Source organism: Tiliqua scincoides, chromosome 13, assembly GCF_035046505.1.
Source record: "Tiliqua scincoides isolate rTilSci1 chromosome 13, rTilSci1.hap2, whole genome shotgun sequence".
NCBI classification, from domain to species: Eukaryota; Metazoa; Chordata; class Lepidosauria; order Squamata; family Scincidae; genus Tiliqua; species Tiliqua scincoides.
The window spans coordinates 2292582-2310385 of NC_089833.1; the positions used below are offsets into that span (position 1 = coordinate 2292582).

Here is a 17804-nt window from a genome sequence, read left to right on the forward strand (position 1 = left end):
CAGGTTACCAACTTCTCACTCAACTTTCATGTTGAAAGTTGAAACCTGTCAATTTCCTGCAGCCCAAACCACAAAATTCACTCCCCAAAGGAAGTCAGCCCATTTTTTTTTCCCATCAAAGCTAGTAGGGCCTAAAACAGGAGACCCATTTCCTCATTTTTAAGTTTGGGCACATGCCCTTTTGCTAATGACAGCCACAATGATCTATTTGTTGCCAAGCCCTTTCTGAGTATGCAGACAAAGTACTTCAAGTAGGTTATGTTGGAAGTAGCCCTTACAACAACTAGGGATGGTTTGCCTTTCGCCACTGGGGATTAAAGAAGGGGCTGATCTAGGCCACTGAGGGAGTATTCATGGCAGAGAACCCTCTTCCGTGCCAATAGGAAGGGAACAGGAAAAGGAAAACAGAGTGGAAGAGGAAGTGTGAAGGAGAGTAGAGCAGGGATCTCAAACTCATTTTATACAGAGGGACGAAGTTAGCATTCAGGGCACCTGAATTGTCATTAAGCAGAAAGTGACATCATTAAGCAGCTGATGGCCAGAAATGAGCACTTGGTTCTCACAAAAAAACTAACTGCAAATGACAGAAGAGAAAATACCCAAATCTTGATCATATTTCAAGATATGGGGGTGCCCAATTTTCATGTCTGCTGCTTTTCAGCAGTAACACCTCAGCACTACTCAGCAGCTGAGAGCCTGAGGGCCGGATAAAAGCTTGTGGGGGCAGAAATCTGGGCCCCGGGTCTTACGTTTGATACCCCTGGTCTGCTTTTTTGAATCCAGGGAAAGGGATGCAAAGGAGCAGAGGTAATGGGTCTCAGTGTGGGAGGGCAGTTTTTGGCCTGTTGCCCAACCTCCAGCTATCTTTTGTTAGAAGTTCTTCCCTTCCGCTGTTGTAAATTTCAGTTGCTCTGATGGGGATGGAATGGCAAAATGTAAATATTTTAAAACTAACCAAAGAAACTGTAAGCTCTTTGGAGGCAGAGACTTGCCTTTGTGTTACTCCTGGCAGTGCTGGTGAGCGAGGTGTAAATAAAATGGCAGCAAACTGTAGCAGAAAGCACCAGATGTTTCTGAAATGACAGGAATGAGGCAATGACACTCTTCCCCCCCCCTTCTTCCTTGGTTGTTCCTGCCCAGGTCTGCACGTCTTTCTCCTTCCTTGACCAGAAGAGCCACCCAGGCCAGTCCCCATGGATGAATGGGAAGCTCCCCAGTGGAAGAAGGAGATTGAAAGCCTTAAGTACCAGCTGGCGTACAAGCGGGAGATGTCCTCAAAAACCATCCCTGAGTGAGTCCACAGGCTGCTGCTCTCTGATCTACAGTTGTGGGTGCAGCATCATGCATCAAAAAGGGGAGAAAGCACAAGATGGGGTTCTGGGTTCACTTAAAAATACCTCCCCCCAAATAAATCTCCAGCCACCTGGAGATAAACCTTGCAATTTGTGGCCATGAGCTTAAAAAGCAACTGGACAAATTCATGCAGTGGAGTGGTGCTGACTGGTAGTCATGATGGCTAGTGGAACCTCCACATTCAGAGGCAATCTACCTGGGAGTGCATTTCTGGGGATCAGCAGGGGAAGAAGGATGTTGCTGTCATGTTGCTTGGGCTTCCTAGAGGTATTTTTTAAAAATGAAATTGACATGAAGAAATAAGGTAAACTGACAATCACTTCTGTGGGTTAAAAAAAGTGCCATAAACTCCAATGGTTGTTGTAGCCGTATCAGCAAGTTCTGTAATTTTGCACTGAGAGGCTTTCCCGTCTCACCTTCGCCTCAGTTGTCGTTTCTAAGAATATTTGTGTTCTATTAGCTATTGTGTTCTTTTAGCTAGCTGTGTTCTATTAGTTCTATTGTGTTCTAAGAATATATTGTGTTCTATAAGAATATTTGTGTTATATTAGCCTGAGCCTGTTCACTCTCCCCCATAAGCCCTTCCTGCATTCTCCCTTGTCTGCCCCCTCCCCCTGGTCTTTTGCATTACCAATTCTTGCAGCAAGTGGGCAATAAAATAAGTTGAATGCCCATTCTTTTTATTCTGTATGTGCAGATGCAGCAGTGAAAGAATACAGTGGGCCCTCCTAATCTGTGGGCTCAGCCTCCACGGATGTATGTAGCCTCCCCATATCCCAGAACAACTCCCAAATGCAATTAGAAGTCACTTGTGTGAAACTGAAGTGCCTTCTGGTTGTGTCTGGGAAGCCTTCTGAGGAGGCTGGGAGGCCATGCGCAGCCTCCAGGTAAGTTGTGGGGGAGCTGCTTGGGCGCTCCTGCAGATTCAATTATGTGTTGCTTTTGGTATCCGTGGGGGGTCCTGGAACAGAGCCCCTGCGGATGCCCAGGGCCCACTGTACATGATCCAGTATGCAGGCCTTAAGAGTTGTCTTGGGTTTAGTTGCAGCTGGTATAAGCCACAAGAGGCCTTGAAAAAACACCAGTGTCACACTGCATCTGACACTGGAGTCTATAATCCTGTACCTGTTTGAGAGTAAAGCCTTAATGGACTCTGGGGCCTACTTCTGAGTAAACATGCACAGGATTGCACTGTAAGGCTCTAAGACAGTTTTCAGCATTCAATACTACCATTTCCAGTTCTTGGATGACAATAACATTTAAATGAAGCTTACCTCCTAAGTACTTGCCTCCCAAGGATAGTCCTCTTCTTATGTTTTTCCTGGAGGGAAGATCACTTTCTGCCCAAGAGGCAGAGCATAATAGACCAGTGGTCTTCAACCTTTTTCGGGAAATGACCCCAACAAACAAACAAGAGACTGGGGACCCACTTCAATCCCACCCCCCACCTCTGTAGCACCCTCCCAGCACTGTAACCAAATATTCTTATTAGGGAGAGCAGAAAGTTATCATGAAGCCTGGCACTAGTGACAGCTATTTTAGCACAACTGCTAAGAAGCTGAGCAGAACTGGAACACAATCCTGGTTCCTGGTACCTGATACCTCCCCCTTTACTTGGTAGTGCTCTAGTCCAGTGGTCTTCGACCTTCTTTCATTCCTGTAAATTGCTGTGATCCCACAACTGAGGCTTCATAATCCCATTGGGGTCACAACCCTAAGGTTGAAGAACACCAGAATAGACTATTTTGGCTCTCAAGAGGCCAAAGATCTGACAACCTATGGCAGCTTCAGGTATCCTTGTAGAGACATTTGGCTCTGCTAAAAGTTCAATTTTGAAGCAGTAGGAAGCGCGGGCTGGCATGAACAGTGAGGCAAGGAAAGACCTTGGTTTCTCTTCCCCTCCAGATTTCTTAAGTGGATAGAAGATGGAATTCCTGAAGATCCATTTCTGAATCCAGAGCTAATGAAGAACAACCCCTGGGTGGAGAAAGGAAAATGCACCATCCTCTAAACCACATCCTGCACCCTGCCCACACACACTACCACTGATGAAAAGGCTTCCTTTGGAGATACTTAAAGCTTGCATGAAATTGAATGTATAATATTAGTTTCCTATACCAATACTCCTTTGGTAGAGCAATGGGTTTTATATAGAGGGGCTAACCTATAGTTTTGGTACCTGGGGCACCAACTTTGGACTTGAAATGTGGGCTGTTGTGGAAGCAAGAGAATTGGGGAGAGGTGCCCCACACTTACCTGTTTTCAATGTTGACCCTGTTTCATGGCAACAGTGCAGCCTGCTTCCACTGGCTACTGGCTGCCTTTAAAAAAACAACTAAAAATCCCCACAGCTGCCTGGAATGATGCTCTGTGATGATGTCATGTTGCTGAGATAGGGGCTTCTGAGATAGAAGCAAACCAAATAAGACCACTGCTAGGTTAAACACTAGTTTTCCTAGGGAAAAAAGCTAATTTTGCCCTCCCCATTGCACCAACTGCAAAGACAGAAGAGGATATTTTTGCTCAGTGCTCAAATATTCCTTGGTCAGCTCACAAAACAGGCAGGTCTCCCCACTGCACTGAAAAGTAGCCCAGTTCCTTGTGCCTCCCTCTATCCCATCAGTCCAGATTCAGGGATGAGACCAAAGGGTGTGGCTGTGTTCAGTCCTTGAGATAGACTGGCAGAATTGGGCAGAATCATTCCTGAAGCCTATTGAGGGGCATAGATGGACATATCTAACAGGGTGGCATACCTCTTCCGAACAACCACCTTGGCCCGTCTTGCTGCACATAGTTTGGGAATCATTGACAAGGTGGGATTGTCATTGTGGGAAGAGATTCCCCCCCCCCCTGCACAGGAATACCAGCAGCCCCAAAACAGATTTAACAGTCACAATGGGGAAAAAGAAGCAAAAATGTGAGTCACAACAAACCCTGCAGTTTCCAAATTCAGCTCCCTCCTCTGCTTCTGTAATCATTTGTCTTTTTTTTGTCTATACTTGTCAAAGATCACACAACTTTTATAACAGAATTTTCAATTATTTTAAATACTTTTTTTGTATCTTGTAGGATATAGTTTTACAGTAAAAAAGCCAAGCAGATGCAACAAGCAAGGATTTATAAACAAAATAAAGTGAAACTACAGCGTGTCTCAAATTTATTAGCAAAAGAAAAAAGTTCAGTACAAAATGTGAGAGTAACGTCAAAATTCTTTGCAGTGCTGAAAATTCTGTGTCATCCTCACCCCCATGTGCTCCCTGCATGAAGATTTCATGGCTTCACTTACAGTTTTTTAACTGCTAGAGCAAATCTTTCACATAGATATTTCTCCGAACTGCATTGGAAAAGCCTTCATTAAACCGGAACCACACATCACTCTGCCCCACAGCCTTTCCAATTTGCTTTTCCAGTGTATTCTTCTCAGGACCCTGGTTGGCTGTGGAGGAGAAATTAAAGGATGGCAGAAACTTCCCAGATACAGGAGAACAAGGAATTTAATACTGGGAGAAAAGCAGGTCAGGGCAAATACAGTCAGTTCTCATCTGCTAGGGTTAGGTTCCTGGAAACCTTAGCAGACAGCTAATTCACAGATAATAAACCATTGATCCCATAGGATCAATGAGTTTAGGTGCAAGGGGTGCCCCAGGGGGAAGGGGTACCTTACCTGCCATCAGAAGAATCCAGCAGAGAGCCAGCAGAGTGAAGCAGGAACTGCCAAAAGATCTCTGAATGCTACAAACCTTTGGAATGGTAACTACAACCATCATGGACGCCTTTAAAATGGCCAACCAAAGCTTCCACCAGCCATTTTAAAGGGGTCAGTGCTGGTCGCGTGCACCATTCTGAAGGTTCCTGTAGCCTCCAGAAGTTCTCTGCATAGCAGATGAGAACAGAGATACAGATAGCAGGTTTGTGTAGAACTGATTGTAAATACCACACTGGCAAGCTCTGGAGTCTGTCTAAGGTACACATTTAAGCCAGCTTCAAACCTACTTAACTTTTACAGTTGGCAGCTAGGAAAAGTGGGAGACTGTGGCTCTATGAACATGAGAAGCATCTCAGATAAACATGCAGCACCCTGACTTTCTGGGAAGTGGGTTCCAGGGCTTGCAAAAAGTGTCTTCAAAGTTGTGCAACACACCAGAAATTCTTAGTCCCATACACAGCATATTTCCTTTATGGGTCTCAAAGCAATTCAGAAAAACCAAGCCGCCTGTTGGCCAGCTCTGCCCAGAAACATACCTGCCGAAGGAAGGACCATCTTCTTGACAATGACACGGCCAAAGAAATCCATTTCTGGCTGTGACAAGAAACAGATGCCGTTCAGAAAACATGTAGAGCCTTCTCCCCAAATCACCCAAAAGAGACAATCACCCAAAAGAGACAATAGGATTATTGTCACTTTGGGGGAGAGCATTAAATGGAGTTGTGAAGCTCCCAAGCTGAGCACATGGATTTAGGGTGGGCCTAATTCTGTCGTTCTTTCTCCTTGATTAGCACCTTGTCTGCTAATGTCTGGTCCAGGACAACTCCCAACATCGACAGAGATCACCCTTTCCTGTTTATCTGGGCTTTCCGTCATCAGCAAAAGAAGCACAGAGATATTTAGAGTTGTGGCCAGTTTTTCTCACACTGCAGCTGCCACAGCAGGCATGCAGCATACCCTAAGCAGGCAGAGGACAGCCACAGGGCTCTGCGCATGGATTGTGGGTGCTTGGGCATATTACATAGTGGTAGCGCTTTTCGAAGGACTCCAGTGGGGAGGCTCTGCCTCACCTGCCTCCCCACCTACTGCACATTCCTGCCATGGGGATACCTCCTTATAAAACTTATGTGTTCCAGGGGAAATCCAGAAAGTGGAATGATGTTTGCTGCAAATACTCAGCCTTATTCCTCAAACCTTCCAAGATTTGGAGACCTCAGAGATCTTCTCGGAAGCCAGTGACTAGGACATCATGGAACAGCAAATCCATCTCTCAAGGTGTGTGTGTGAATGGCATTTTAAAAAGCAGGGGAGAAAGAGAAAAGCAAAAGGTCTCTCTTGCAAGCTCTGGGGCTGTAGGGCTGCTCCTTCTCCCTCTGTCTGCCATTATATGGATTAGGAGCACACAAACAAGCAGCAGGATTAGAAAACGTTTCTGCTCTTGACAACAGCCAGCCCCCCAGAAAACAATGCAGTGCTAGGAGCGCAGCAGCTACTCTCCAGCTTGGAAAAGGGGGGCCGCTCTGGTCCTTGATCACGAACAGCCTTTCCCACAAACCAAAAGGGTGTCCAGCAAAAACCCTGCAAGAAGCGAGACTTGCTTTTCAAGCAGAGCATCTGAAGGGCAGGATCCCAATGGGCTGCGGAACAAGACAGAGAGCAGGGCCCCAGCACAGCCTCATCAGCCACACATGCAGTGGTGAAATGCACCTGCTGGGCAGTGCTCTCCCGCCCCACAGCTGACCCGCTGGCAGTCTGCCGTCACCTTCTCATTGAACGTGGCTCTCTTCACAATCTGGTCCAGCCGCTGCTCGTGGTTCTGGATCCTGGGTTTGGGCAGTGCTGGCTCCATGCTGGCTTTCTGGTCTCCTCCTTTGGCCAGTGAGCCCATCTCTGTTGCCTGCAAGAACAGGAGAGAGAACTGTGACAAGTTCTCCCAGTGCCCAAGGTGGGGTGCTGCACATTAGTCCATCTTCCTCTGCCTTGGACCAGGTCAAACCAAATGTGCAGGCACAGCTGGTGTTCAGTTTCTGCAGGGGTTCAATTGAGTCCTCCAGCCCATGGATATCGAAATGCATGGAAACTGGGGCCTGCTTTTAAACCAAGTCAAAATAAGTAAGAAAATAGCCTTTCCTGCCATAGTGCTGCAAAACAGAGCCATTTCCAGGGCACTCAATGTTGCTCCAGAAGTGACTTCTGGTTTGTGCAACACTCTCCCCCTCCCCCTAGCATGGCACAGGATTGGGCCCCAAAGCAGGCCCAATGTCTAGTCAATTCACTGGCAGCATCAACAAGTAAAGGTGTGCTTATTTCAGTGGAATAATTTTTAGGGCAATTATCTAGAAATATCAAGAGACACTCTCCCAGGGACACCTTTCTCTTTTTCCTCACCTGGAAATATAAACTGGGGGTAGAGTGGGGGAGGAATGCAAACTGCAGGGCATGGTGGGGGAGTTGTCTTCCTACCCTGGCCATTTTCCTGCTGAAATCTGCTTAGAAACATACATGGCAGGTCCAGTGCTTCAACCACAACTGGTTTGCTTACGCTGTGCATAAACCTACAAAACCTACAGAATTCATCTGAAAAAAGTCATATTTAAATGGTTTCATCACATGAGGGCTGTTAATACTTTATTTGATTCAAGTTAGGGTGCAATCCTAACCCCTTATGTCAGTGCTTTCCACCACTGGCATAGCAGTGCCAATGGGACGTGTGCTGCATCCTGCAGTTGGGTGTCACTCAGGGAGGCCTCCTCAAAATAAGGGAATGTGAAAGCACCCTTTCACATGCACCCTTCCCTCAGTGCTGCATTGCCCTTATGTCAGTACTGGAAAGCACTGACATAAGGGGTTAGGATTGCGCCCTTAATGTATATCCCCTTAGAACCTAATCAGATTCCTTTCCATTCATTTTCTCTTACAGCAGTGATGATTTATTTTTTCTTTCCCCTTTTAATCAGGTTAATTTGCTCCCTTCCCCGCTAACCTGTTTTTAACCTAATTAAAGCAGCAATCCTTGGCCTACTTAGTTAGCAAGTGAGTCCCCTCTGAAGATGGGAGGCTGGGAAACAAGTGAGCAAAACTTCTCATAAGCCTGTTTTGGATCAGGCCACAGAGCCAAATCTCTGTGCTGGAGATGAAGATGAAATTCTGCGGCAAGAAAAACTCAGTTCTGCAACCTCCACAGATCTGCATATTTTCCTTGCATTGGATAATTTATTCTCAATTTGCTGATGAAATGCTCCACCCCAAATCACTGGACATTTCTATCTGCTACCAGGCACTGCTTGCACTTTCAAGCACAGATTCACAATTTAGAAATGGGCCCTCAGAATCCATGAGGATCTGTTCTATGACCCCCCTGCAGATACTAAATTCTGCAAATAATGAAATCTGTGGGGGCCCACACTAACAAACCAGAAGTGCCTTGTAAAAGTGTCCAGGAGGCCATCTGGGGTATGGGGAGGCAGCACGCAACCTCCTTGTGCCTCAGAACACCTTCTGGACAGAACTGGAAGACACTTCCAGTCGTGCATCTGCAGATATTCAGTGTGGATAAGGAGGGCCATGTTTTCAAAAATACACCTCACCACAACACAGGGAACAAAGATTCTCAGCAAGCTGAATTTTCGACCCCTGTATCACATTCTCTATGGCTTCTGAGTGCTTCTCCAGATGTTTACAACACAGCTCGGACTACAAGTATGTGCTGTATTTTCCTGTATTTTCAGTACCATCTTGGTACTGAAAAGATAAAAACTGGAGACAGCAGCAGAACATTCCTGCTGTGATTATACAGGCATCCCACCCCCCCACCCCCGTATTTGTGGATCTGGTATTCATGGTTTCAGTTATCCACAGTTTTCTGCGCCTATCACCTTCTACATTTTTTCCCTATTAGCAAGTAGGCTTATTTCCTGCTTTTACAGACACTTCAAGAGGAACACAACCTGCAGGCAGGCAACTTGCATGCTAGAAGAACACAGTAAGAATGTTAATAGGAAGGAGATTGCCTGCCTGCACATCCTGTTCCTGTTCTAGCATTCATAAAAGCAAGAAACATGCCTGTTTGCTAATGAAGAAAAAGGAAGGTAATAGGTGCGGGGGCAAAGTCCACTTTACTATTAGGGTAACAAACCAGCTGCAATTTCCAAATTCTTAGCTGCAATTTCCACATGTGCAGGAAGGTCTGGAATGGATTCCCTACAGCTATGGGGGTGTATGCCTGTACCTGGATTTTTCCCAACTAATAATTTTGCTTTCTGGAACCTAGTGCACCCCAACAGCTTGCACCCTGCATTTTAAACTAGGTGGTCCAGATGAGTGCATCACCTCCTTTGCTCTTTGTTCCCTCCAAACCGCAGCTTTTGTGGAAAGAGCTTTCTGTGGCTTCAATTACTCCTGAGCCAATTACCTGCTGCTGGAAGCAGCTATTCCCCATTCTACACCAGGTTAACCAGTGTGAAGAATGGGGAATAGCTGCTGCTCTGAAATGCTTTGATTCTCAAAAGGTTCAGTTTCTGCAAATTTCAGATGAAATGGTTCATGGAAGGAGATGGTACTGTATGGATAACAGCTGCCCCCTTGTGGCCAGAGATTCCCAGACATCTGCTCTTCAGAGTTCCCAGAGCTTCTTCTCCCTAAGTCAAGATGCCAGCCTATCACTCTGTCCCTCCCCAACATCTGTCTAGAACAGGGGCATCCAAAGTTTTTGGCAGGAGGGCCACATCATCTCTGACACTGTGTCGGGGGCTGGGGAAAAAAAGAATTAATTTGCATTTCAAATTTGAATAAATTTACATAAGCTTACATAAATCAATATATGAAAGATGAACTTATATGAATGAATGAAGGTATTGCAATAGCTCAAGGCCTATAAAAGGCTTTGCACAAAGCAAGGTTGGCCTTTCCTTTGCTGCCGCCACTGCATCACAGACGTGAAACACCAAGCAGTGGAGGGAGCCCTCATTCTACAGTTCACACAAGAGGTCAAACAGTTGCCCTCAGGCTGAGAGCAGTTGTGTTGGGCCAGTGTGGGCTCCAACACATCTCTGGAGGGCCAGAGGCTCACTGGAGACTGGGGGCTCCCAGAGGGCCACATTGAGAGGCCTCAATGGTTTGGACACCCCTGGTCTAAAACAAAGGTTCCCAACCTTTAGGAAAGCACGGACCAGAGGCAAAAACTGGAAAAGCTGTGGACCACATCCAACCAGGTAAGCGGTTCCAGAAGTGAACTTATATGAATGTGGAGGGCAAGGTTGGCCCATGGAGTGACATCATGCTATAGGGGTGACAGCTACACCTAGTGTCATGCCCCCTTGGGACACATCTGATCAGAAGCGCTAATTAAAATTACCGAAGGTTGATCTTTTAGGCTCTTGCAGTCCACCTGTGGGAACGCCTGGCTTCTGAGTGGTCTTGTGGTCTTGCCAAGATGCCTGCACCATGCAGCACTGGCTTTCCTTTTCTTTTTGCCCTAGCCACACATAATACTGTGAGGTTATTCTATGCAAAATGAGCACAGACCCGAAGAACAAACCCTACTCCCCCCTTACAGGTGAAGGTGTAGAGCAGCAGTACCCAAACTTTTCAGCTGATGGATCCCTTGACCCACTGGGTCATTGGCTGCTTCTCCCCACCAGAGCCACAATCCTATGCATTGGATTGGGTGGCAGGTTTTTCACAAGGGTACTGTGGCTCCTGGTTAGTTTCCACGGCTCCCTGGGGAGCCACAGCTCACAGTTTGGGAACCACTGGTTGGAGTGACAGTATTGGGGAAACTGCCTTTCAGGGATGTTTGCATGCCACAACTGAAACTTTCATCCCTAAGGAACCACAGACAAGCTATCAAGGAGCCCCCAAACTGCCCTAAACAGTATGAAAATCACAGCTGTGGAGGTTCCATGCCTTTTGCTTGGTGCACGGAGTCATACAGAGTCAGATGATAATGGAGACCAAATGCAGGTTGAGGATCCTGTGGGGTGTTGGCTACACCGCTGTCATGAATATGTACATGTTAGGCCTCGGTTAGCATGTGGAGCCTGAACCAAACTAAGTCAGTAACAGAGAAGTTGCTAGCAGTTCCTAGCTGCAAGAATGTGAGTAAACAAAAAGATTGTTGTCTCTCCTTTGCTGGCTAGAAAGGACAGACAACAAGAATTACAACCCACTGGAATGTTTAACACCTCAGTAGACTGAGGGGTGCCTGATCAAGCGGAATGGAATGCAGCTATGGATCTCCAGTTGGGAGGGGTAAGAACTAGCAACCAGACCCATTCCGAGAAGGTTCTGTCCTCAAAAGTTTCTGATTGGACAGTCTAAATAAGTATGAAGTCACCTCAGTACTATTAGCATGAGAAGTATAATAATGAGTGCCCAGGGGGTGTGTCCGGTTCTTCTTGGGCAGAGTTTTGGGTGCAACAACCTGCACGCTGTGAGCTCCATTGTCCACCATGGGCACCTCGCCTCACAGGTAGCCTGGAGCTAAGAGATCTACAAGAGTAACTGACCCAGGTGAGAGATAGGGATTAATAGAGATAGCCAGCTAGCTTTATTATTTCATTGCTGCTATTTTTCCTAGATGTTTATGCCTCTAGCATTTGCTGCCTTATGTAACCTTATGTACTTAATAAACTAAAATCTTTTACCAAGTTGTTTCATTGTCTGTTGGGGACAAAGGTTCAGAATCCTGCCTAGCCATTCAGCAAACTACCAAGTGCTCATTGAGGTCTAGTAACTTGAGGACTGAAGCTTTAATTAGAGAAAGAGCTCAGTGCCTGCAAGGGATAGAGTTAAGCCTAGAGGGTCTCAGTGTCCCTGGACTGTGGCACTGGCACATACAGGGTGGTGGCAGTACTACTGGACGGGGGGGGGGCCTTGAGGGCTTTAGGGTTCAAGAACCAAGAACTCTGAGCACCCCAAACCCCCCTAAGATTGCGACAACCACGCTGCTGAAAAGACTCTAGTTGAGTTGGTAGGGGCAATTCTGAACTTGGTGCTAAGCTCCCCCAATTCCACTCTGTGTTGTCTTTGGATGATCAAAAGAATGGAGGGTTTGAATATATTAATGGCTGTCAGATACACCCACATTTCCAAAGCCATCTGCATGCAAGTTACATTGGGGGTGAATGGGGGGGAGGAGGAGGCAAGTACAGTTTCAGGATTCCCCATGGATACCAAATTCTGCGGATAATGAAATCCACAGGGGGGCTTTGTGGCACCACACTTACTTAGCTGGGAGCCCGGCCCTCCACAGGTTGCGAGTGGCCTCCTGGATGCAACTTCCAGTAGCATCCAGGAGGTCCCCTGAGGCCCTCTATCCATGGCCTCCATGGATATTCAAATCTGTGAACAAAGAGCTCGTAGATAAGGAGGGCCCACTGCATTGCCCATGTCTCAACTGACATACCATCTGATTGACCTGCTCCCCAAAATTCTTCCATGTACCCACAAGAGCCTCCAAGCGTCCTACCTGGTGGGAGTTCTGCACCTGGAGCACAGCTTCCGTCCGCCTCATCTTCTCCAGTTCAATTTCTCTCGCGATGAGCTGCTTGGCCTGGTAGGTCAGCGGCTTCTGAGTGGGGAGGTCTGGGAATCTACAAACTTCTTCCACATTTCTAGGGTTTGCAATGGAACAGATTTAGGGCAGAGAAACCATTAAAGAAACAAACACCATTGATTCAACACCGATTTTTATCTGTATCTGTCTGAAGCTTTGGGAGTGCCAAGCAAAAGCTCTCATGTTTCCCTTTGTCTAATGTAAGAGCAGTATATCTTGAAACACTCTATCCCCCACCCTGACTTCTTCAAGGATCAGGGAAGTTTGTGAGAGACCGTGACAGTGTTTCACAGACATACACTGGAAAGTGTCCATTTCTTACCCATCACCTATGTACACGATACATTAGTTTATCCTAAACTAGAGCCAATCAACAGATTTCATTGTCATTTCTTTGTTCAAGACATCAAAATCAGTAAAGAGGAGCTATTTTAACTTCAGAGGCAAATTGTGCACTGTCCAGTGTTATTGATGGTCCATTGCTCATCTTTTCCACCATCAGCTGGAATATCTGCAAACATTCCCAGGGATTATGCCATAGAGATGGGAGGCTGGCGACAAAGAAGGTACACAGTGAGAGAGGGAAAGAAACTCACTCAGAGAAGAATTTGCTCCCAACAACACTCAGGTGTTTCTGAGCCCTGAACGCAAGACTTGTTGTGGCCAATTGTTGAATGAACTGTTTTTAAACTGAAAGACTCCTTGCACTTTAAGCCTGATATTTACCTGAAATTGTTCTGAATAGGTAGCAATTAAATAAATCCTAATCAACACAGGGTTGGAGGAGTCAACCAAGACACAGACACCAACAATTTGTCTGAAGACTGTAAGTTTATTGGTCTTCAGGGGTTCTAAGCAGATACTTAGAAGAAGGAAATTAGTTTGTGTTTTTTTTAAATACAGAAAGCAGGAACAGAGAGGACAAATAAACGGCCTTAAATGTCACAGCTGACATCTACTGAAAAGTGCCAAGTGGAGTTGGAAAAAAAGATTGTGCAAATGCACAATGTTGTCACTCCCATTTCATACACACAAACCACCAAGCTTCAATAAAGCACCACTTAAAAAGAACTGGCCTTTGGATAATAGCCTACAAATAGACTCTGCTTGCAAGTGAAGCTTCATGTCACACCCATAACATTCATTCATCCACCAAAACAAGATTTCAGCTGCTGACCCTGAAAATTCAGGTTTTCAAAATCTGAATTTTGAAAGCTGCGACAAAAGCAAGGGCTTGTTGATGCTTCTCTTGTGGGATACGAACTTAGAGGGGCACTAGCAGTCTTTTGCCCAATTATGAACCTGACCCCACTTAAAAAAAAAAAGAAGTCCAACTGGATTTTGAAGCTGTGAAATTTTGTTTCAGCCTTGTTGCGATTCTCTCCTTTGCAATTTGCAATTGACTTTTCCTCCATCAATCTATCCAATCCTCATTTTAAGGAATACAGGCCAGATGCCATCACCACATCCTGTGGCAAGGAGTTCCACAGATTAATGACTAAATACACACACTGACTGAACACACACTGACTAAATAAATATTTTCTTTGGTCTGTTCTGATTCTCCTGACAGTTTTAGTGGATGTCCCCTATTTCTGGTGTTGTGTGAGAGGGCAACACAAAGGCAAGATCCCTTGCAAAGATGTTCCTCTCTGTTTGAAAAAGTGATGGTGTCCAACTTTCTTCTGGGACTGCCCCAAATCCAGAGTGCCCGCTACTCGATGACCAATCTCTTGGCCACAGACTGTAGATAGCTAGTTTGTTCTAGGGACCATCAACTCTGCAGAGTGGACTCCCCCCCCCACCTCTTAAACAGACTTGTGGAAAACCAACACCCCAGTGCCAAATTGAGCTGCATGCCTGACACTCCTAATACTTTGTGAATCAAGCGTGATATTTTGAGGTACTGCAGAACTGGTGGATGAGAGGAGTGGCATGTGGATAAGGTGAACAGAAGTAAATTAATGGAGAGGGCAGGCAGCTGGAGGCCACAGACACAAGCCACAGAAAGGTGGTTGCACCAAACAGGCCCAATCTAAACCCATGATTTGGGATTTCAGGGCATTTAGTTTTGAGGTTTAGAAAGGCAAGCCACTTGTGATATGCAAAGTAACTTAGGGGGTACTGCTGCCCATTTTGCACATTATCTGTACAAGCTGAGAACTAGAAGCTTGCTTTTTTGTTTAAAACAAAAGACAAACAAACTAGGATTCTTACACTGATCCAAACCCATGCTAAACAGCAGGAAATTATTTACAGTTATCAACTGCATTGTTAGCAGCTGGGGATGGCAAACACTGATCAAAGCAAAAAGTCCGCTTTGTCCACTTTTCAGCTAGCACGACCCAGCAGAATTCCTGTTTTCTTGAGCTGTGAATGTAGCCATTATGTCAGGGATCTGCTCCTTGGAATGAATCCTGCTGTTGTTCCCCAACAAATGGTTTACTTCTATTTACTATTATTAGGTTGCTTATTTAGACAGACACCCGGTCCTCAAACCTGTTTGGACTGAAGAAAGTCCCCAGTTCAACCCCTGGCATCACCAGGCAAGACTGGGAGAGACCTCTGTATAAAATGCTGGAAAGCGTGCTGGTGGTCAGAGCAGACAATGCTGACCTGGGTGGGCCACAAGCCAGGTCTGCGGAAGGCAGCTACATATGTCCATCTCAATCCCAGGAGGGAATGCTAGCAAGAAATACAAGATCTGATGCTTGAAGTCAATACTTCCCAACTCTGGGCCACGGCCCACTAGAATGCACCCAGAAACAAATCCATTAAAATACTCTGAAGGCTCCTGGGAGCCGTCTCTCTGCCGATGGGGCTGCCTGCAGCACCTCTGAAGGAGTCCCTGTTTCCTTCCAAATTAATCCCCACTGGAGATAGTTAACTCTGCACCAAGTGCAACTGGAGCAGTGCTTCCTCCCTGCCGCACCCTTTTGGAGAAACTGCCTGTTGTTCTCATGTGAGTTGCTGCTCTGGAAGAGCTTCCTCCCAATCAGTGGGCAGGCCAGATCAGCAAGTCACATGGAAAAGTGCGTAGCCTTCTCCAAATTCTTAAACACACACACTGGAGGGCAAAGGGTATAGCCTGTCTCCAATTGTAACTTGCGGGAGGGGGGAGGCAAGGAAGTGTAATTTTGCTAGAAGTGTGAAAACTGATTCTATAATTGCATTGCAGCTGATAGACCTGTGGAGGAAAAAAGTCTAACTAAAATCTTACTCATTGCTTACTCATTGCAATAAGCAGACCAACCCTCTTTAGCCAGACAGGCCCTAGCGTCCCTATCAAACCCTAGAGTCCCCACTTCTGTTACAAAGTCTCAAAAAGAAAGGGATGGAAGAAGGGGAGAGGAACACCCTCTCCAAGGAGAACCAAGAGCCACCTTCCCATGTCTCTCAAAAGTTGTCCTCTGTCTCAGAAGCTGAAAAGTCTGTTTGCCCACAGGCAGGTCTTGGGGGCCATTTGCTGCCCTGGCAAAACCAGGTGAGGCCAATTTGTTCAGCTGCTCTGCAAAGAACTTCGCACCAGGTTCCCTCGTGCCTGCTGCACCTCCTCCTCCCCGTCGCAGAGACTGACTCAGCAGGGACTTGTGCTTAGCGACCCGTGAAAGTCTTGCAAAGTCAGAGGAAGGAGCACAAACTTGTGCCAGAGTCAGTCCAATGAGAGAGGACTTCCTTCAGGGTGGTCTCCCTTGGTGCAACCCCCAAAATGTGTTCCCTTCAAGGAACCGCATCCAAACTGTTCTCTTGGATACATTTTTCTTTCCAGCTTGGCAGCGAAGGGAAGGTCTCAGTGGTTCTGTAGCCCATCTCCGAATCACTTTGCAGAGGCGAAGGGTTGGCTACTGGTGAGCCTTGAGGCTCCCAGGGCAAGGGGGTCACCACCCACAAGACCCTCACTGCTTGATGAAGCCTAGAGCATCCAGGTTGTACCTCTCCGTCACATTCCTCACTGTCTCATCTGTGGAGGACTGCTGGAGGCTGGCCGGCAGGTAAATGAAGAGGTAGATCAGGCCGAGAAGCAGCAGGGCAACCACCAAGGGCACCCCCCAGTCGGTGATGAACAAAGTCTCTTGGCAGCGGGCTTGAAACATTGGGGCAGCGAGGGGTGCAGCATCCTAGTGCCCTGTCAGCAGCAGCATAACGGGAGCCATTCCTGGCGCCTTTGCACCTCTGTCAAAAGCCAGGAGGCAGCTGTTTTGCCTGCTCTAATCCGATTGGGACTGGCTAGACATTTGAGGCTGATGAAGAGTTCCTGACCAGAAGTGGAGCAGGAGGGGGGGGAGCAGCAAATCAGATCTTCCCCTTCTCTTCGTAGAAGGGGAGAAACCAAAGGCAGGGAGGTGGTGGGGGGGAACAATTCCTGGAAAGAGACAGCTCAATGTGCACAGGGGATGGGAACAGAGCCTAGACAGCTAATTGATACGGGGGGGGGGACCCCACACGCTGAGCACTAACCCCACTGGGTAAGGGCAAGGGATTTGGACTGAAAAGGAGGCTTCGAACAATATTAACCTTGGGCATGATTTGGCAGACCACTGATCACATTTCTTGCTTTTATAGAGACAGAGAGAAAGAGTTTCAACAAAGTGCAAGAAGGTGGTATTTGCCAGCAGTCGTTGCACAAATTCAAAGGCAGGTTTTTATAAGGAATAAGAGGCAGACAACCACTGCATTGTTCTGCAGAACTGACTGGTCTGAAAAGAAAACAAACCACCACTCTCAGAGCGCAATCGTATCCTGTGCTGGAACCAAGCCAAGAGGCTTGCACTATACCCAGCGTGGGATAGGGGCCCAAAGTGGCTCAGCCAGAGGTAAGGGGAATCTTTTCCCTTTACGTCCGAGTAAGCCGAGTAAGCCTCCCTGGCCCCAATGGGTCTCTTCAAACATGCGCCACCTCCAGAGGTGGCGCAAGTCCAAGGAGAGCGGAGCAGCTTGAAGACATTCCAAACTCCCCAGGAACGGGTTGGGATTCGGCATAACTGCCAGCCCTGCCTCCCGCTCCACATCTGCCCACTCCCAGGGCCCACCCTCCCCTGCCCCGGAATGCCCCCCTCCTGCCTCCTCCCTGCCCACCCCAGAGCCTTGCATCGGCCCATCTGGTGCCTTGCACCAGATGCCTCTGCATCTGTGCCTGTGTTGGCATCTGTGCCTCTGTTGGCACTTGCATCAGTGCCTCTGTTGGCACGG

General features: G+C 47.0%; 2 protein-coding genes across 2 annotated transcripts in view; one reads left to right on the forward strand and one right to left on the reverse strand.

The window, feature by feature from the left end:
- Window positions 1-1193: 1193 nt before the first annotated feature.
- GNG13 (G protein subunit gamma 13) lies at window positions 1194-3364 on the forward strand. Its single transcript, XM_066609460.1, has 2 exons — window positions 1194-1291; window positions 3259-3364. The coding sequence occupies exons 1-2, from the start codon at window positions 1194-1196 to the stop codon at window positions 3362-3364; spliced, it is 204 nt and encodes a 67-aa protein (XP_066465557.1).
- A 1138-nt stretch (window positions 3365-4502) lies between these two features.
- The window catches only part of CHTF18 (chromosome transmission fidelity factor 18), a 39137-nt gene continuing 25835 nt past the window's right edge, over window positions 4503-17804 (reverse strand). The window contains exons 19-22 of the mRNA XM_066640487.1: window positions 12528-12672; window positions 6822-6956; window positions 5596-5653; window positions 4503-4789 (exon numbers count right to left, since the gene is read on the reverse strand). Of these exons, the coding sequence (XP_066496584.1) occupies window positions 4653-4789; window positions 5596-5653; window positions 6822-6956; window positions 12528-12672 (475 nt within the window). The 3' untranslated portion in view covers window positions 4503-4652. The remainder of the gene's footprint in view (window positions 4790-5595; window positions 5654-6821; window positions 6957-12527; window positions 12673-17804) is intronic.

What these genes read in the sequence shown, in the direction of transcription:
- GNG13 (XM_066609460.1), top strand. Translation starts at nt 1,194, where the DNA reads ATGGATGAATGGGAAGCTCCCCAGTGGAAGAAGGAGATTGAAAGCCTT. An exon ending in TCCTCAAAAACCATCCCTGA is followed by an intron (nt 1,292 to 3,258) that starts GTGAGTCCACAG and finishes CTTCCCCTCCAG; the next exon opens with ATTTCTTAAGTGGATAGAAG.